The following is a 20,963-nucleotide window of genomic DNA, read 5'->3' as shown; positions in this document are numbered from 1 at the left end:
TTCAATTTTACTTATTAATAATATATGCCTAAATACTCAAACAAATAATCTTAAGACAATTATCTTTACAATTAATCAGCTCATAATAAGTGGTTGTCCTACTTAAAGGCTTTAATTAGATACTAAAAAATGGTAACAGCAGAGAACATGTGAATAATGAAAAATATAATTAAAGGGTTAAAAATAAGATAAAGAACGAAACATTCTATTTTCATTGTGGTTTTTAGTTCAAGGGAAGAGCTTCCTTTAAGCAGTTGTGACACATTTTTCAAAATTAAAGTATCGAGTAAACTCTCTAGAATAGCTTTATTAAAATGGAGCAATACGACTGGAAACATAATCTTGATATAAATATAAAAATGATGAAATACATGGGACTGTGGCCATCAGAAAACATAAATCCTGGACTGTATTCAATTTACACTGTCACAGTCATTATATTCTTTGTGGGTTTGCACGTTTCATCGCAAACTATAAACATCTATTTTGTCCGAAACAATCTAAATGCTGTCGTTGGAATAATTTACATCATCTTGACGGAATATATGGCTTGTTGCAAAATCTACTGCGTGGTCAAAAAAGGAAAAGTTCTCCGAGAACGGATTTCTTTCCTAAAAAGCGACTGGTTCCAACCAAAGAATTTCACCCAGAAAGAAATTATCGAACCTAGCATCAAATTTTGGAGAATGGTATACAAAGCGTTGTTGATCTTATGTATGGCATGTAACACATTTTGGATGATTTTTCCACTTCTGGACACTTCAGATGCAGAGAGAAGGTTACCTCATATAGCTTGGTTTCCTTTTGATTTTACAGTTTCGCCGTATTATGAAATTACTTACGTTTTTCAAGTTATAACCACAATCTATCTGACTCTGGTGCATTTAAATGTGGATACTTTAATTTCTGGTTTCAATGTCTACACAGCTTGTCAGTTCGATTTGTTAAGTGATAATTTAAGAAATATCCGAGCTTCTGATGCTGGAAAAGATTTAATTAGGTGTGTTACGCACCACAAGGAAATTTTGAAGTAAGATTTCAACATTCGTATATGTATCTTGTTATGTACTGTTTGATTAGGTTTATTGATGGATGTTCCCAATTTTCGGGTCTGATTATCTTCTGGCATTTAATCATGAATGGTATATCAATTGGCATAACGATGTTTCAACTAACTCTAGTAAATTAAAATTGAAATTTATTGTTTCAAAACTGACTTAAGTATTTTTTTTAAGGTTGTTCCATTTTCTAATGAGTTTTATTCTCTTCTCTCGTATGGAGTCGCAATCACTCTACAAATATTTATGTACTGTTGGTTTGGCAATGAAGTTGGAGCTAAAGTAGACAGAAAATACAATTCAATTTAACAAAATACTGATTTTTGGTTATTTTAGAGCGATTTAGTTTCATATTCAGCTTTTGAGTCTGACTGGACCAATCTACCAGGAGATATAAAATGGAATTTGTTATTTTTTATAATGAATGTGATAAAACCAGTGAAAATCTCAGCGTTTAATGTCTTTTACCTTTCGCTGGATACTTTTATGAGAGTAAGTTTTATTATTATAGAATACAATTTGGAAAATAGAACTTTTCAGATTTTGAAAACGGCGTGGTCTTATTTTGCTTTGCTGCATCAGGTCGGTTCACAAACTTAAGATAAAGTTAATTGGATTTAAAAATGGTATAACTCATTTTAACTTATGTCCCAAAAGTGTCTCGGTATTAAAATGTAGGTAAAAACTAATAATTTGTAAAATCTTATGAAAAATGTATGTACAGTTAACAATAAAGCAATAAAAGAACATCTGCTTATCATTTAACAACTATTTAACAAACAAGTTGGTTAATGAAAGCCGTTAATAAGCCAGATTATTAATCGCCCATTACCCATAGAGTTAGTTACAAAAATTTTCCGGTGATCAAATACACCGTGGTCCACGAGTGATAATGAGCCTGACGGAACTCAAACTGCAATTCAACATACATTTTCATAGCTGTCGTAGATATTTGAAATGAACGTCAAAATTGACAAATTTTTCAGAACAATCTACTCACGTTATTATGCTTTTAATTTATGAAGACTGCTAAGTTTTAGCATTGCTTTTACCTGCTTAAGGTTTCAGAGATTCCACATGCGATTAGAAACTGTCTTGAATGAAAGAATTTGTCGAAACTCTGACAGCTATCTTGTTGTAAATATAAATTTGGCAACGAATGCTATGAAAATGTATGTTGGGTTGCAGTTTGAGTTTGGTCAGGTTCATTATCACTCGTGGACCACGGTGTATTGAAAAATTCACCAAAAAAATTGGTACAAAGGTGGTTATGCAACCAAATATACAAAAACTAAAGTCATGGATATGCCCGATGTGTTCGCAGTTGTAAAATTTTAGTGTAATTCCAAACTATGTTTATCAAACTAGGAGTCTCTATGTGAAGTCTAAAAATCGTCGTTTTGATTTGGTATTAGTAAACAAACAAATCCAAGGCCTTCAGAACGGCGTCATTAGATCATTATTGAATTTATTGAATTGCGGGTGTAATTTGTTGCCTATAATAAACACATTAAATCATTCATTAGAAGCCCAGTTTAAGGGCCCCACAAACCTCGTTCTTGCACGACGTTTCTGAACGACGGTTTCGACGGTTGGAACGAAACGGTCGGAAAAACCGAGGTCTGTGGGTAAAACTGTCGGTTCAACACGACGGTTTTTGCCCACAGACCTCGGTTTTTCCGACCGTTTCGTTCTAACCGTCGAAAACGTCGTTCAAACACGTCGTGCAAGAACGAGGTTTGTGGGGCCCTTTAGTGTATGATTTCAACCGACAAATCATGCATTAATAGTACCTAAAAACAAACGATCGCCGGAAAAATATTTTAATATCTAATTTCTTTTTGTACGCGAATTATTACTTTTTCGATTGATTTCATTGTGGATTCTGCGCATTTCAGTAATGCAAAACTTCTACAGGTACCATAATTATTTCTTCGATCAATACTTAACCTCATTTATTAATCATAATTATATTATAATGCCATGTAATCAGCGATTGCATGAGAGTCTGCACTGTCAGCGTCGAACAAAATTACCTTCATAACCGACTTTTTAAGACAAAAATAGCAATCCCAAAGATAATTACTACAATTTTCCACGATAATTTGCAAGAGTAGCATTTAATTTTTTAACCCAATTCTGAACCTTTGACAGAGTTTTTTAAAGTGTCTATGCAATGAGGAATGTTATTATTTTCGTACTTTTGCACGATAATACAATATTATTTTGTTCTTTAAATTTCTCTAAAAAAATTTCTCTAAAAAAATTTAAAGCCACATGCTTCTAGATGTTTTGGCAAATAATTGTATTTTACTTCGAACAAAAAATAATTTTTAATTTGAATGCTCGTAATTACAGGAAAATGAAAATTTGTTCACATTTAAATTTAATTAATTTATCCCCTTTAGCTTTAACATAGAATTTTAATTTTGATTTAGTGTTATGTAGGTAAGGGTGTATTGCAAATCTACCAAAGATTTTAAAACACTTCCAGATATTTAGTTTTTTTAATATTTTTTTGACAATATGTAAGATATTTTATACAAAACGATACTAAATCTTCACGTAGAAACAAAAAATTATGGAGTATAATAATAACATTTAATACCTAATAAATAAAAATTAAAAAAATAATTTTGTTAAACGTTGTACTTATTATAAAAAAATTTCAAGATGTAGGTCTTAAATTTGGATATTTCTCCAAACGAGCGCAGCGAGCGATGCTACCACAAAGGTGAGTCCATACAACTTTCGATGGTCTTTAAGTTTTTGATATAACAATCGGTATCAATCTTCATATGATTCTCTTTTAGTATTGACTCTAAATTACTTCTTTTTCGATGTAAATGTATAATAAAGTCACTTTATTCTACTAGTCCTATAAAATCTAAAGTGGCAATTATTAATGACTGCAAACTAAAGTTATAAAGAGTAGTTTCTAATACATATTATACATTCATTTTATATTGTGTTGCAAAATTACATACAAGGGCTCCTCTGTGTTCCTAGAAATGATAACCCTTTGTTAATTGCTTGCATGTCCACCAGTCATGGTCTACCCAGCATGCAAGCCACACCCAATGGGTGGTTTAGTTTTGTATTATTAACGATCAAAAGGCGTGTTTTACCCTTGCATTATTTTTTCAAAAAAAATTAAACCACAAAATTACCAACAAGTAACTGCTATGTTCTTACGCGAAACCGAATAACGTTAATTACCATTCTTTATCATCCAATTTGTTGGAGCAGGCCGCAATGGGTATTTTCATTGGTGGTTGAACAAAGACAAACGTACACTATAAGTAAGATCGCAGACAGAAATAAATCATTGTTGTGGTGACAGTTGAAGGACATTTTCTTGAGGTATTTCAGAAAACAAATTTTATACCAGCACCAGCGCTTTTTGTTGCACATTTTGATGCTTTCATCTTCAGGTAAAAAATATTTTGCACTCTTGCAATGTCTTCTGTAATGGAAAAGTACGACTGGGAAAGTCATCTGGCTATGAACTTAAAAGTGATGAAATTGATGGGACTGTGGCCACCCCGAAATGAAAATCGACGTTTATATTCTATATACTCTGCAGTTGTGATAACATTGTTTGTGCCCTTCCACATTTTAGCACAAGTGACCAACATTTATTTTGTTTTCAATGATTTGGAAGCTGTTGTCAGTATAGTTTACATTCTTTTAACAGAATTTGTGGCATGTTGTAAACTGTATTGCGTTTTAAAAAAAGCAACAATTCTCAATGAATGCATTTCTCTCTTAAGAAGTAACTGGTTCCAACCGAAGAATTTAAGTCAAAAAGAGATGATTCAACGAGGAATAAAATTTTGGAGAAATATGTCCAGCGTGTTACTGGTTTCAGCTTTTGCTTGCACCACATTTTGGATGATTTATCCTCTTCTAGACAGTTCAAACATAGAGAGGCGATTACCTTTCGTTGCTTGGTTTCCTTTTGATTCGAGAGTTTCGCCGTATTATGAATTTACTTATGTTCTTCAAGTTGTTAGTACAAATTATCTAACATTAGTGCACTATCACGTGGACTGTATAGTTTCTGGTTTTAATGTTTACATAGCTTGCCAGTTCGATTTACTATGCGATAATATAAGAAAAATCCGAAGTTCACATGCTGGAGAGGATATAATGAAGTGTGTACTGCATCACAAAGAAATTTTGAAGTAAGGTTTGAAATTAGTTTTGTCATAAATTTGTGTTTTAGGTTTATTAAAGGTTCTTCACAATTCTCAAGCCTTATTATTTTCTGGCACCTAATTATGACTGGCATATCTATTGGAATAACAATGTTTCAACTGACTTTAGTAAACCACTTTTTTAGTACCTAAAATGACATTTATCATCTTTTATTTAAGGTTGTGCCATTTTCAAACGAATTTTATGCTCTTGTTTCTTACGGATCCGCAATTATTATACAAATATTTATGTATTGTTGGTTTGGTAATGAAGTTGGAATTAAGGTAAACAAACAAAATCATTTAATTGTACTTATTATTTCAGATTATTACAATTTTAGAGCGATTTTCTCTCATATTCAGTCTTTGAGTCTAGTTGGATCGATCTATCAGAAGGCATAAAATGGAACTTATTATTTTTTACAATGAATGTGATCAAACCTGTCAAGATTTCTGCGTTTAATATGTTTTATTTGTCTTTGGATACTTTTATGAGAGTAAGTTGCCTGTACATACAAATTGAAATTAAATTTACAAGTTTTAGATTTTGAAAACTGCATGGTCTTATTTTGCTTTACTCTATCAGCTTGGTGCACAAACTTAACTAAAGAATCAAATTCACTACCAACAGTTTCGCTTGGAGTTTACAAGTTTTAGGCTCTCTGTTGATTATACCTAAATAATGTGCTATACTAGTTATTATCAGCATATAGAAAATCTTCTTTTGATTTAAATAATCATTTAAAATAAGACTTCAAAATTTTTTTGATTTTCTTGATTTTTTAAGTTTTGTTCATTTTCCACACAATTTTTAAGTCACTTAAAATACTAATAAATTACATATTTCGATTCTCTAGATTCCTCCCCATTTATCGGCTGTTTAAAATTTTCAGATTCTTTAAAATTGTTAAATTTCTCATATTTTTCAATTTCTGTACACATTTATGTTTTATGGCTTGAGATCTTTTTGGGATAAATCGGTTTGTAATTTCATTTTTTTTTGAATGTTCAGTTATTAAATTTGTAAAAATTTAACTAGTTATAAGTAATAATAATATAAAAATAATTTTATTTGAAAATTGGATTACATAGAATGCTTGATTTTAGATTTACATATGTATGACTAAAAGTTGAAAATTATTTTTAGTTTCTAGATTCCATTATAAAAATATGATAAATAAAATCTAAAATTTATATTATTTTTATTATGTTGATAATACGCTAAGGCATTTCTAAATTTTATGACTCTTTCACCAATGTAGCAGAAACGATTACTTTTTATTTAGAAATATTAGAACCGGCGCATCCACCATTTTTACAATACACTGATTTACTCATTTTGCTTTCCGAAACTGGTAGATATAGTAGTTTCTAATATAAAGCAATTTGTAATAATTATCTCTAAATAATTAATGCTGCAAAATTGCTTGCATGTTTACCACTCCCATTTTGCAGTGCACGTGGCATTTTCCAATCAGTCATGTACCTATAAGCCGTTACGTAATTACTAGCGGGGAATTTGAAAAACGTAGAATGGAACTTGTATTAAATTTTAACCTGCAATAATATAGGCACTGACATATATCATTACTTATTAATATTCGATAATAAAATTTGTTCCTATTGGTGCAGAGGACGTCGATAACAATTTTCATTGGCTGCATAGATGCAATGAGAGCTTATAAATAAGGGCTCAGTAGTGCATGAAATTTATTGTTGTGGTAGTTCTCCCAGTTCTCCGTTAAATGTAAGTAAAGTTTAATTTTCATTAGTTTTGAACCACATTTTGGGTACTTACTTAGTTTTAACTTTTTTTTCTCTTTAATTTAAATTTCTAAGTTATTTCTCTTTGTTTTTTGAAGTTAAAACATGTGTTACTTAGTTATCTTTATCAGCGATTTTTTGGAAACTCGAATAGAAAGAACAACAAAAGTGTTTCTTCTGAGAAATTGCTTATCATTTTAATTTATTGCCACAATGACATAAATTTTTATTAACAATATAAAAAATAAAACAAGAGTAAAATAAATTTGGTAAACACGTATTATAAGAAGAATCAAAATACTTACAACAAAAATTATTTTTACTACACAACTTCACTTTTAAAACGATTTTTTTCAAATAACTAAAAAAGCTTAAACTATGTACTTAATAATAATTCTAGGGTGGCTTTCGAAAAATAATTAGATAATTACCCTTTAAACGATTCTTCTTATTAATAATATATTTAAATTTTCCATTCAGTCAGCGTCACAAAATAAATAATTATGTAAGCGTGCCAGTGACATTTACAGAAAAAATGTAATAAGTGGTTTTAATCTACTTTGAATACATTTAAAAGCATATTCTATTTAATTGTTTAGATCTAATTGTTTGATTAACAGGGGATATGTTAAAAATGCATGAGATGATTAGTGGTTTCGGGCACCTTGGAGAAAAATTTTCAATATTTCATTCAACGTTTTTGTCTAAAAAAACCTTTAAGAGTTAGTAGTGTCTTTGACCATGAGCAGAATATTTATAATAGATAGTCATGTATTAATCTTCAACTCTTCTATACAATGGATTCAAATAAATCTTACTCTTGGGAAGATAATTTCAAATCAACTTTAACACTTTTGAAATATATGGGATTATGGCCCAGCAGTGCAGATGGATACAAGTTAGAATTATACACACTCTATACTTCGTTGATGGGATTTGTATGTGTATTATGCCACATATCGTCCCAAATTGTACTAATCTTCTTTGTTCGCGATAATCTAAACGCAGTTGCTGCAATAGTGTACATGGTTTTAATTGAACTAGTGGGAGTTTGCAAAATCTACAGTATTCTCAAAAAGATGAAACTTCTAAAATTAGTCATTGCTAAATTGCAAAATTATCAATTTCAGCCACAAAGTCTCAATCAAAAGCTCATCATTGAACCTAGTGTGAAGTTGTGGAAAAAATTTTTCAGCACGTATCTGGGAATGCTGTTGATTTGCAACACAATTTGGATTATTTATCCTCTAGTGGACGGTTCGACAGAGAGACGCCTGATATTTATGGCTTGGTTTCCTTTTGATTACAAAATTTCACCGTACTACGAAATTGTTTATTTTGTGCAAGCTATAAGCACAATGTATTTAACATTGTTGCATACAAACGTGGACGCTTTATTATCTGGTTTTAACGTAACTGTTGGATGTCAATTTGAATTGTTAGCCGATAATATTCGAAATCTCGGCCGGGAAATGATTGCAGAGGAAATGCACGAAAATCTAGTGAAGTGCGTTTTACATCATCGGGAAATTCTAAAGTAAGTGCGTGATATTACAGTAGATTAGATAATTTTTTGTAGTTTTGTTAAAGCTGTCGCGCCATTTTCGGACTGGATACTTTTCTGGCATGTTATTCTCACTGGGGTCTATATTGGAGTTACTATGTTTCAACTAACAATAGTAAAAGAAAAACATTTATTTGCGACATGTTTTAAATAAGTTTTAGGTGGTCCCATACTCGAATGAATTTTATTCTTACATTTCATTTAGTGTTGCTGCTACGTTACAAATATTTATCCATTGTTGGTTTGCAAATGAAGTCAAAGTAAAAGTAAGTTTTTTCATAAATGTGTGCAATTAGAAGTACAAGTTTATATTTAGGGAAACTTGTTGTCATACGCTGCTTTTGAATCTAACTGGATTGACAAGCCGGAAAAGTTTAAAAAAGATTTGATTTTTTTTGTTCTAAAAACGATGAAACCGATAAATATTTCTGCATTGAACGTTTTTGAAATTTCTGTTCAGACGTTTATGAAGGTCTGTAGGTGCTTTAGCATGTAAGAAAATGATTTAGTTTGTGTTTTTTAGATTTTAAAAACAGCGTGGTCGTATTTTGCTCTTTTAACAACCTTGAGTACGAAAGAATAATTTTCACTGGCTTGGGAATTTTGTGTTTTGTGTTTAGGTGATAGTTTTATGTTTAGGTTTTCCACTGTTATAGTACTTATTAGGCATATTAATTATAATTATAAATCTTAATAAAATAAATGTTAATTGTTTCGTAGACTAGGACTATCCAATAAAGATAAATCTGTTACATGAATTTTTGTTTACTACTAGCTTGATAATGTATCAATATCTATGTTGCTTTTGATCCGAGAAGTTAATTTTCTTTCCTACTGGTCGCTAATGAATTTATTATCTACTACTAGTTAATAAATTACGAAAGTGAACCTTTTCAAAATCTGTCTAGAACCAATTAGTCACAATTACGAAATTTATATTGCTGTGTCAAATTTCGGTCTGATGCAGATGTCGGGTTTTGCATTTAGGCGATTGATATGTATTTGTAGAAAATATGATCCTAAATCAGGATAAATAAAATATGAAATATGTTTTAATATTTTTGCTTTATTTTTACTCTAAATTAAGAAAAGAAAAATGTGACAATTTAGGAAAACTTCAAATTTGGTTTTTGACTGTTAGTGTTCTATATCAAATATTTTTTATGTTAGATAAACATTTATTTTGCTATCATAACATACAAATAAAAGGTAATCAAGAGAATTTGCCATCAAGCAAGCTTCAAAATTAAGGTCACTAGATCAAAGTGTCTGTTTTATAAAACAGACAATTTGATCTAGTGACCTTATTCAAAATGACGTCTTAATGCCATCTTTTGTTGAAACTTTGACTTAACGTGCACAAATTTAAATGTCAAAATGCGCACTACATTTTTCTGGAAGAAAATTGAAAGTATGTATTTAACTAACTACCAGTAAAGTCGTAAGATTTGCAGCTGATTTTAAAAATCCATTTTGATCTTTTGAATTGTAAAGCACACTTTTTCGTTGCACACATGGAACCCTACGTTTGCGCTGTCAGGATTTTGCGTCACGTCTCTGCAGCAAATGCCGCCTGCGCTGTTGGGGACAAAAATTGCTGTCGAGCCGTAAAATTCTACTTATTGCAATAATGAAGTGAATAATTATATTATTAACAAAAAAAAAATAAAAACGCGTTTGACATCTTATAATTTTGTTCTGTTAAAAATTTGTTATATTAATTTCATGAATAGACTTAACTCCACCTTTTCAAAGCATGCTTTGATGATCAGTTTTCCTGATCACTTGGTACATTAACCATATCATTTGTTCTCTAACTTTTCCTAGTAGGTATATACGGTTAAAATCGGATGGATCAAAACAAATGCATCTAATACAACAAAATTATTTTCACTTAATAGATTTTTTTTTAATAGAATTTAAAGCTTAAAACTTATAATTCGAGGGTAGCTTCAGAAAAATAATTAGATAATTACATTTCAAACGATACTTCTTGTTAATAATGTATTTAAATTTTCTATTCAGTCAACGTCACAAAATAAATAATTATGGAAGCGTGCCAGGAAAATTTATTTACAGAAAAATGTAATGAGCGGTTTTAATCCACTTGGAACTAATTTAAAGGGTATTGTTTAGACATAATTATCTGATTAAGAGGAGATGTGTTAATAATGTATGAGATGATTAGTGGTTTCGAGTACTTTGGAGAAAATTTTTCAATATTTCATTCAACGTTTTTGTCGCAACGAAACCCTTTAAGAGTTAGTAGTGTCCTTGACCATGTGCAGAATAGTGCTAACAATCAAGTGTTGATAATACTACTGATCTAATTTGCACCAATGGATTTAAAACAACCTTACTCTTGGGAAGATAACTTCAAATTAACTTTAACACTTTTAAAATACACGGGATTCTGGCCAAAAAGTGCAGATGGCTACAAACTAGAATTCTACACCCTGTATTCCTGGTTGTTGGCTTTTATATGTGTCGGATGCAATATATCGTCCCAAATCATACTAATCTATTTCGTTCGCGACAATTTGAAGGCAGTTGCTGCAATAGTCTACATAATTCTAATAGCACTGGTGGGAATATGTAAAGTCTACAGCTTACTTAAAAAAATTACAATTCTCAAATCAGTCATTGCTAAATTGCAAAATCCTCGATTTCAGCCACGAAATCACAGCCAAATCCTCATCGTAGAACCGAGTGTGAAATTTTGGAAGAACATTTTCAACACATATCTGGGAATTTTATTAGTCTGCAACACAATTTGGGTGACTTATCCTCTTGTGGATAGTTCAACAGAAAGACGTCTACCATTCATGGCTTGGTTTCCTTTTGATTATAAAATTTCGCCGTACTACGAAATTGTCTACACCGTGCAAGTTATAAGCACAATTTATTTAACCTTCCTGCATACAAACGTGGACGCTTTATTATCTGGTTTTAATGTAACTGTTGGTTGTCAATTTGAATTGTTAGCCGATAATATTAGAAGTCTCGGCCGGGAAATGATTGCGGAGGAAATGCACGAAAATCTAGTGAAATGCGTTTTGCATCATCGGGAAATTCTAAAGTAAATGCATAAAATTAAAGTACTTAGACTGAGTTATTTTTCTGTAGTTTTATTAAAGCTGTGTCGCCATTTTCAAATTGGATTCTTTTCTGGCATGTGATTCTCAGTGGGATCTGTATTGGAGTCACCATGTTTCAACTGACAATGGTAAAGAAATCACTTCTTTGTGATTATTTTTAATTAAATTTTTAGGTAGAGCCATCATCCAATGAATTTTATTCTTACGTTTCGTTCGGAGCGGCTGCGACTTTAGAAATATTTATGTATTGTTGGTTTGCAACTGAAGTTGAAGCAAAAGTGAGTTTTATGAAGTGCTGAATTAGATATGAAAGTTTAATTTCAGAGCAGCTTATTGTCGTATGCTGCGTTTGAATCCGATTGGATTGATAAGTCAGAGAAGTTTAAAAAAGATTTGATGTTTTTGGTCTCACACGCCACCAAACCGGTGAATATCTCTGCATTGAATGTTTTTGAAGTTTCTGTTCAGACTTTCGTAAAGGTTTGTATAGTAATAATGAATACGCAATAAAATGTTATTTTTTTGTGATTTTTTAGATACTAAGAACTGCATGGTCGTATTTTGCTCTTTTAACCACTTTGAGTGGGCAAGAATAAGAACATTTTTCAATTTCTAGTTAATTGTTTCCTAGATCAGTTATAAGAACAATATTAATGTTGTATCACCCAGGTACTTATTGGTATATACATAATTAATTTTGTATGAGCTAAATAAATGATTGTGAGGCGAGTCAGAACCAATTAAGGAATAAAAGGTTTTTTTAATGCCGAGTTTTTTTTAAATAAAATATTGTCTAATAATAAAATTCGTTAACACAACTTTTGACTTTTTTAAAGATCTCAAATGGAACCAAGAAATTCCTACGACTACGATTGGGAAAACAACTTCAAAATAACTTTTGCATTTTTCAAATACATGGGATTATGGCCAGCAGCTGCGGAAGGCTACAAACTAGAAGCTTATACAATATATAATTTTTGGTTCGTTTTTATTACTGTTTCCCACATACTCTCCCAAGTTGTAAACATTTATTTTGTTCGTAATGATGTTAAACAAGTAGCTGCAACAAGCTATATCACTTTAATAGCATTCGTGGGAATATGTAAACTCTACAGCGTCATTAAAAAAAATGTGCTTCTCAAGTCAATCGTTGATAAACTTCGAAGTCACTGGTTTCAACCACGAAACTACAATCAACTCCTTATTGTAGAGCCTAGTGTCAAATTCTGGAAAAATATTTTTAATGCATATTTAGGAATTTTGTTAGTGTGTAACATATTTTGGATAATTTGGCCTCTTATTGATAAATCCACAGAAAGGCGTTTACCATTTCTAGCTTGGTTTCCTTTCGATTATAAAGTTTCACCATTCTATGAAATTGTCTACGTTTTGCAAATTATATGTACGATTTATTTTACTTTACTGCATGTAAATGTAGATGCTTTCTTATCTGGTCTAAATGTATGTGTTGGTTGTCAATTTGAAATGTTAGCTGACAACATTCGAAACCTCGGAAGAGAAATGACCGGAGATGAATTGCATCAAAATTTAATAAATTGCGTTCTACACCATCAAGAAATTTTAAAGTAAGTCCTTACCTACCTGTAAGCAAAGAAAGTGCATATTTTTTATAGTTTTATTAACGCAGTTTCACCGTTTTCTGGTTGGATACTCTTCTTTCATTTAATTTTTAGTGGCATTTGTATTGGAGTCACCATGTTTCAACTAACAATGGTAAAATTGATGTTTAATTTTTAATTTTTTGACTCAGTTTTTAGGTGGTGCCGGGGTCAAGTGAATTTTTGTCTTACGTCTTATTTGGGGTCGCTGCAACCTTGGAAATCTTTATGTACTGTTGGTTCGCAAGTGAAATGAAAACGAAAGTAACCCTTTTAATAATAAATGTGCTAAACTAGTTAATCAGTTTAATTTTAGAGCACATTACTGACTTACGCTGCTTTTGAGTCCAACTGGCTCGACAAGTCTGAGAAGTTTAAAAAAGAACTAATATTTTTGGTGTTACATACAATCAAACCCGCAAGTATTTCCCCGCTAAATGTCTTTGAAGTTTCCATTGAGACTTTCGTGAAGGTAAAGTACCTTTATCTTGGATGGGAAGAAATTTAATAAATGTTCATTTTACAGATTTTAAGAACTGCTTGGTCTTATTTTGCTTTGTTAACAACATTGAGCGATGAGAAGTATAATTAAACACAGACGTTTCTGCTACAAATATTTGGCCAAGCCTGGAAAAATCTGAACTATACGTGAATGTACCGGTTTTTTAAATGTCATAATGTCATAAAATCCTCGCTCCGCTCGGAATTTAAACTAACATGTGCTGATGTTGGTGTTACATTAATTGCATCTTAATTATGTTAATCATAGTTTGTGTAAATGTGATTATTGTTATAGTATTAAGATAATTAAAGCTGCTTTTAAGAAGTAAAGAATCTTTTTTAATTAGTAGTTTTTTAAATAAAAAAAATAAAAAATTTAAAAATATAGCTTCTGAAATACTCTTAAAAATGAATTGTATTTTCTTAGATAACTTCCAGTCATGGAGCTTATACCTATAAATTAATTATTTCTTGCTTGCTTGCATGTTCATTCGGCTCCTCGCATGTAAACCACGCCTAAGCAGTTATATACACGTGGTGTTGAAATCGGCCATGTTATATGAGGCGGAGTTTAATTAATTTAATTAAAAGGTATTATAATTTCACCTAGAATTTACAATAATTTGACTTTATAGCACTTGGTAGTAAAAATTGAATAAAGTGCTTGTAAATAAAAGCACAAATGTGCAGAAAATGTCAGGTCCGAAATGACAGAATAAAATACCAAAAAATTAAATTCGACAAAAAAAAACTAACTTAAAACTGGGTCAAGTCGCAAATTTCTTGTAATTTAACTTCTCCGTAAATTATTACTTTACCGAAACTAGGTAAGTGGGTGAAAAAAATATGACAAACAGTAAAATAATTAACTGTTTTAACTGATGAAGTTGAATAACAGAAACAAGCAGGTAATAGCATACTACAGCTTCAAGAGTTAAAATTGCATGTTTGCTGTCAGACATGTCATTCCCAATTCTTCAAAAAAATAAGGACACTGTGTTTTCGAGGATCAGTTGTGCTCCAATGCAAAACAATCTGCAAGCTGGTGCTCAAATTGTAATAATTAAGTTGTGTAAGAAAAAGAGAAAAAACGAACACATTTATAACTAATCACTTCTTTATTAACTTTTATCAATAAATCCATCGGTATTAGAAAAATTATAACATTTTTAAACAAAATCCACTGCTCTTTACGACAGCGAAATACTTACTCTGCACAAAATCTAATCAATTTATTTAATTTATAGAATTTTGGTTGCAGAAAAGACAAGTCCACATTTAAAGCTTGTAATTGACTGAAATTTTCTTACAGAAACTAGTAAGCCCTTCGACGAAATATATTTACATTTTTAATTAAAGGCTTCCTCATTATCTTTCTTTGTTACCATTTATTTTAATTACAAGTTGTATTTTATGAAATTATAATTGTTATGATAATAAGCAGGTTACTTTTAAGTAATAAATATTGCACCAGTAAAAATATGAACCAACCGGTAATTTATAGATGAAAAATTTCAAAACCACCGAATTGCTATAATTTCCACCTCTATTAAGATATAAATAATTCAACTAAATTCAGATAAAAATCCAACCTTTCTTTATTTGGTTGAAAGGGAGTAATAAAAAGAACTTCAGAGTTACAAAAACGGCATTTGAGTGTTGATTTGTTTGATTGACCATGAAAGGTTTTAGTTACAAGTCTAAAATAAAGCTCAATCTTTTGATGTTAAAAATCGCCGGACTCTGGCCCAAAGAAGACACGTATCAATTAAATCTTTATACAGTTTACGCGATTATTTCGAATTTCGTGTTTGAAGTTCTTCACCAAGGTTTTCAGTTCATGTACTTAGTAAGCACTGCTGATTTTGAAGCGAGAGCTCAGTCACTTTTAATGCAAGTGATCCAGTGGTTAACTTTACTTAAAGCTTACTACTTCACCAAGAACATCAAAGTTTTAAAATTTTTGGTGAACAGCACCGAACAAGAAATATTTCAACCAAAAAATCCGATTCAACGTAAAATAGCTGATAAAAATTTCGCTTTTTGGGCCTCGTATTATAAACTGATGTGGGGCTTTTGTATTTGTGCAATGTTTTTCTGGGCGACTTATCCTTTGTATGATGCTAGTGAAAATAATTATAGGCTACCTTTGTTGTCTTGGTATCCTTTTGATTATACACAGTCACCGCTTTATCAAATTGTTTATGTTCATCAGATGGTCAGTAACTTGTTTATTATAATTTCGAATTTGGATATGGACACGCTAATTGCTGCTCTCAATGTCTACACAGGGACTCAGTTTGATATTTTATGTGATGACCTGAAAAGTTTGCATTTTGATACGAAAAACTCTTTCGTGGTGTTAACACGATGTATAAAGCACCACAAACATATTTTGAGGTATGTAGGGAAAACAAGATTATAATAAATTTGGTGTTAGGTTTGCAGAGACGTACAATAATTTTATAGGATGGATTATTGTCTTTCAGTTTGTTACAAGCGTCGTGACTTTAGCATTTGCAATGTTTCGATTAACTATTGTGAGTATTTTTCTTTAATTATAAAAGTCTGTTGCATAAAAGTATTTTGAAGGTTTCACCACTCTCCAATGAGTTTTATTCCATTATTTTCTACACAAATGCAGTTTTAAGTGAAATATTTGTCTATTGTTGGTTTGGAAATGAAATAACTGTAAAAGTAAGACAAACCGCACTAGAAACAAGATCAAACATAATTTCTTAATTTTTCCAGAGCAGCAATATTCCCTATGCCATTTTTAGTTCTGACTGGGTTGGAGCCCCCTTAAATATTCAAAAAAATATGCTCTACTTTATCATGAAAAGTCAATGGAGCATGAAAATATCTGCGTTAAAATTGTTCGATCTTTCTTTGAGCACCTTTGTCACCGTAATTTTTACGAAATATGAATTTAAGTTTAACTTACTTAAATTTAATTTTCAGATTTTAAAAACGTCGTGGTCGTATTTCGCACTTGTGAAAAATATTAGTGTGCGAGAGTAACGGTGGATTGCGGACCTTTGCTGGTTACAAAAGGAAACACAGGTTTGCCTCGAAGAATGAAACTAGTTTATTTGTTTTTGAATAGTGTTTCTATCAACATTTTCACAAGTGGATCAAACACAACACGTCAAATTTTTTAGTTACAGGGTGAACCAAAACGAAACTATTATCTGTTACAATTTTTTGTTTTTGAATTTATAAACATTGTTCTAGGAAATCTTTTGTGCAACCTGTAAAGCTACATTTTGGTAGTATTAAAGTTTTCAATCCAAAATTATTTCAATGTATTTTTTGAATACACATTTTGTCAAGGCAACTTTACTAAATTTCAGTTATACCAACCAGGGGTATTTAAAATTTTAAGCTTATTACATCGAAGATGCCTCAAATTAATTACTAGAGTTTTTAAGTTGTAAACAACTGAGTTCACTGTCAAATTAAGAACACCGGCGCCTCATTCAGTTCGGTATTAAAATTGTTAAAATAAAAATTAGTTTCATAAACAATAAATTAATCTACAATAAAATGTAGATCAAAAATAAAACAATTAAACTTTTACTACTTTATTATCTTCTCGCTGAACCAACATCTTCATTCCTCTGTGGCAAAAATGGCTTCCATAATCTTAGACAAGTCGGTGTCCTATTGTAGGTATAACTCTATACGTTGTCATCTATGTTTCCAGTCGTTTCTCCAACCGTGAAATAATCCTCAAAAGATTTTTCACAAAGGGCAGGTTCCCGCAAAACCCTCCTCCCTTTTCCGGGCTTGGGACCGGCAACAGCGTCTTTAGTGATGCGGAATGTACTTACTATGATAAATTACTAAGGTATCTTTAGTTCCAGGTTTAGTAACGGGTTTCATTATAACAAAAAAAAATTATCAACTTACAATTGTAAATTACCACAGTAAGTTTTATGAAACACTTCAAAAAAAGTGTTAAAAAGTAATAAAAATGTATAAAATGATATGCTTACCTGGATGTAATTAACTTAACAATTTTGTTTTCAAGAAGTGAAAACGACATAAGTTACTTATACGAATTGGTTAAATGCAAAACTCGACATCTGCGTTCAACCCTAATTTTCAGACCAATAGAAAAAGCTTTGCTAGCGCTGATGGAAAATAAAATAAATAAATAATTAAATAAATAAAAAAATTGTTACCTCAGAAGCATAAGAGTCTATCTCCAATTTTTCTAAAAAATGAGTTAAACAATGTTTTTTATTACTCTTTACATCTTCTTTAAGACATAGAAAAATAATCTTTATTACATAAAATACAAAGGATGTTAGGTTTTTGAGGGAAAGTACAACAGCATGTAAGCATAAGGAACCAACTCCTTGCAGATCATTTCGACGTAATTTTTTTACTCAACCGTTCCAAACTTGTCAAATTAATGTTAAACGAAAGTATATTACATAGAAATACTATAAAAACAAAAATCGTGTATGATGCATAAGAAACCAAGTGTAAAAATATGCCAAAAATGAATTATAGGGTAGTATACTTTACTTTACAAGGAGCACTTTGTAGCACAAATCTCCGAAACGACCGTCTTTATCAAAAGTCGAAACACAACTAATTCCAATAAAGAAATTAATACATAATTTGCTAATTGCATATAACTATCTTTTTTTGTGCGGACAAAAACTAATCAGATGGTACTATTGCCATAATAACCAAGAAAAATAAATGACAACGACTTTTCAGAAGATCGAGTTTCAAAATAACTCCAAATATACGTAGATAAATCGAAGATAAACATTTATCAAAACTAACATAAAGCTAAACTATGCACAAAGACTGTGTATATTAAACTACTCAAAATTCACAACTCAAACTCGAAATTTTAATCGACTACAACTCATTGTCAGTTATTTGTTGACGTACGAAAAAAAATAGTACAGCTTTAGATTCAGTGTAAAATTCTGCATAAAGTGAGCGGCAATATCTAATGTAAATTTGCTTCAGAAATAAACTAGACATCGACTAAGAAATATTTAAGTCAAATTTTTTTTTTCAAAAAAAAATGATAAAAAGTTCGATTTAGTTCTTGAGATATTTTGTTATGAACTTTACATTGAAATTCCTATATATACCTAATCGAAATTCGGCTGAAATCCACAATTAAATTAAAACACTTTCAGCACTGAAGCAAGAAATATAGGTAAGTACGCATGTATGTATAGTACATTTTCATATTTATTTCAAAACAACAGTGTTTATTTAATTTTTAATTAACCCATTTTAGTATAAAATATCACAAATTTTCTCAATGTGTTATTATTTTACGGAAAACAAGCAGTGACACACTTCTTATAAGAGATCCTTATAAATATTGTATTTATTCAAGGGTTAAAAAACAAAACAAAGTCGAAAACTAAAAAAATGTATATTCCCAGCTGATATTTCTCACAAAAAGACACGTTTAACTTAATTAATTAATAATAATAATTAAGGGGTTGTTACAGATATTTTCGTAAAAATAAACAGACCTGAGGTAATTATACGTTTCCAGTGCGCAAGTGCCAGTAAAGTTACATAAACCCATACTAAATTGAAAAACACACTTCGATGTTAACACCATGACTGAAAAGTTCGACTGGAAAGTGAAAATGGGTAACAACATTTTTATGTTGAAAATCATGGGTTTGTGGCCTCCTGGAGACAACACCTACAAGGCTGACCTATATTCATTATATTCCTTCATTTTTATTGTCGGCCTTACCTATTGTCACACCCTCGCACAAATTGTAAACATATTCTGTGTGTTCCCAGATCTTAAAAAAATTTCAGGAACAACTTTCATGACATTACCGGCATTGTTGGCTATGATAAAGATGTACTACTTTGTTCAAAACATGAAGATGTTGAAGCAGATTATCATTGATATAAACGCCCATATTTTCAAACCCAAGAATTTACGACAAATGAAAATAATTGAACCTAGTTTAAACTTCTGGAAAAACATGTGTAATTTTTTCTATAGCATGTGTTTACTTGGTAATATTCTCTGCAGCACTTATCCAATTCTGGATGGATCAGTTAAGAAAAATGAATTTCCGTATCCAGCTTGGTATCCTTATAATTCTAAAATTTCGCCGTTTTACGAAATTACATACATCCACCAGTTTGTCAGTGCCGCTTTTACTGTTTTTTCAACGTTGAGCATTGATATGTTCATCGCAGCTTTAAATATGTTTATAGGAGCCCAGTGTGACATTTTGTGCGATGATTTAAGACACATTTTCAATGATCAGGGATGGAAGAATCCGTACATTGCATTCCTCAATTGTATCAAGCACCACAAGGAAATTTTAAGGTTTGAAGAAATTTGGCAGTTTATTTATCTTAGATTTAATAATTTTAGGCTTGCTGCTGACTCGAACCAATTCTTTAATTGGATAGTGTTTATTCAGTTTTTCATCAGTGCTGTATCAATGGGCCTCACAATGTTTCAGCTTACTATAGTATGTTATTTGAGGAAATTATCACCGAGTTTTATGGTTTCTTTTTTCAGACCGATATATTCAGTGGAGAATATTTCTCGATTATCATTTACGGCTCAGCTATAACTGTCCAGATTTTTTTGTACTGCTGGTTTGGCAATGAAGTCGAACTGAAAGTAAAAATATTCTTAATCATAATGTGAGATAAAAAACTTTTGAATTTCAGAGCAAAAATATACCTAATGCTATTTTTGAATCAAAATGGACAAGTGCTCAGGAGAAAATTAAGAAGAATATGATTTTTTTTATTATGAGAAGTCAACGACCTATAACAATGTCCGCTCTAAATTTATTTTCTCTTTCTATAGAAACCTTTATGGGGGTGAGTCAAAAATTGTATTTTGTTAAAACATAAATTAATTTTTTGTAGATACTAAGAACTGCTTGGTCGTATTTTGCTTTGTTACATCAAGTTACTTTAAAGACGTAAATTAAAACAATTACAACATAACAAAATGGACCAAAATCTTCACAAATCATCACAAATTTAATCAAAATCGTGTAAATTCATGATTACACAACTAAATGGAGAAATAAAATGATCAATGCAAATATTCCTTGACTCGACAAAAATTACCTCATACCAAAAACTAGTGCGTTCTAATTTAGCCACCAAAGTAATTTCTC

General features: G+C 30.9%; 4 protein-coding genes across 4 annotated transcripts; all 4 read left to right on the top strand.

The window, feature by feature from the left end:
* The first annotated feature begins 314 nt into the window (after positions 1–314).
* Positions 315–1,658, top strand: LOC148179289 (odorant receptor Or1-like). Its single transcript, XM_088029526.1, has 5 exons — positions 315–1,000; positions 1,081–1,180; positions 1,236–1,340; positions 1,395–1,550; positions 1,599–1,658. The coding sequence occupies exons 1-5, from the start codon at positions 315–317 to the stop codon at positions 1,656–1,658; spliced, it is 1,107 nt and encodes a 368-aa protein (XP_087885652.1).
* Positions 1,659–4,528: 2,870 nt separating this feature from the next.
* Positions 4,529–6,240, top strand: LOC148179288 (4-vinylanisole receptor-like). Its single transcript, XM_088029281.1, has 5 exons — positions 4,529–5,245; positions 5,287–5,386; positions 5,438–5,542; positions 5,599–5,754; positions 5,802–6,240. The coding sequence occupies exons 1-5, from the start codon at positions 4,530–4,532 to the stop codon at positions 5,859–5,861; spliced, it is 1,137 nt and encodes a 378-aa protein (XP_087885407.1). The 5' UTR covers position 4,529; the 3' UTR covers positions 5,862–6,240.
* A 4,684-nt stretch (positions 6,241–10,924) lies between these two features.
* On the top strand, positions 10,925–12,279 carry LOC148179287 (odorant receptor Or1-like). The gene is made up of 5 exons (XM_088029524.1): positions 10,925–11,664; positions 11,712–11,811; positions 11,857–11,961; positions 12,008–12,163; positions 12,220–12,279. The coding sequence occupies exons 1-5, from the start codon at positions 10,925–10,927 to the stop codon at positions 12,277–12,279; spliced, it is 1,161 nt and encodes a 386-aa protein (XP_087885650.1).
* Positions 12,280–12,336: 57 nt separating this feature from the next.
* On the top strand, positions 12,337–16,824 carry LOC148179286 (odorant receptor Or1-like). The gene is made up of 10 exons (XM_088029523.1): positions 12,337–12,352; positions 12,999–13,269; positions 13,318–13,417; positions 13,462–13,566; positions 13,619–13,774; positions 13,829–13,884; positions 15,496–16,203; positions 16,386–16,500; positions 16,555–16,710; positions 16,765–16,824. Exons 1-10 carry the CDS (start codon positions 12,337–12,339, stop codon positions 16,822–16,824), a joined length of 1,743 nt encoding a protein of 580 aa, XP_087885649.1.
* The last annotated feature ends 4,139 nt before the right edge of the window (positions 16,825–20,963 follow it).

The sequence above is a fragment of the Gnatocerus cornutus genome, chromosome 2 (assembly GCF_029298725.1).
Source record: "Gnatocerus cornutus isolate USDA-ARS CGAHR chromosome 2, icGnaCorn1.1, whole genome shotgun sequence".
NCBI lineage: Eukaryota > Metazoa > Arthropoda > Insecta > Coleoptera > Tenebrionidae > Gnatocerus > Gnatocerus cornutus.
This window is presented reverse-complemented; position numbering and strand designations above follow the sequence as displayed.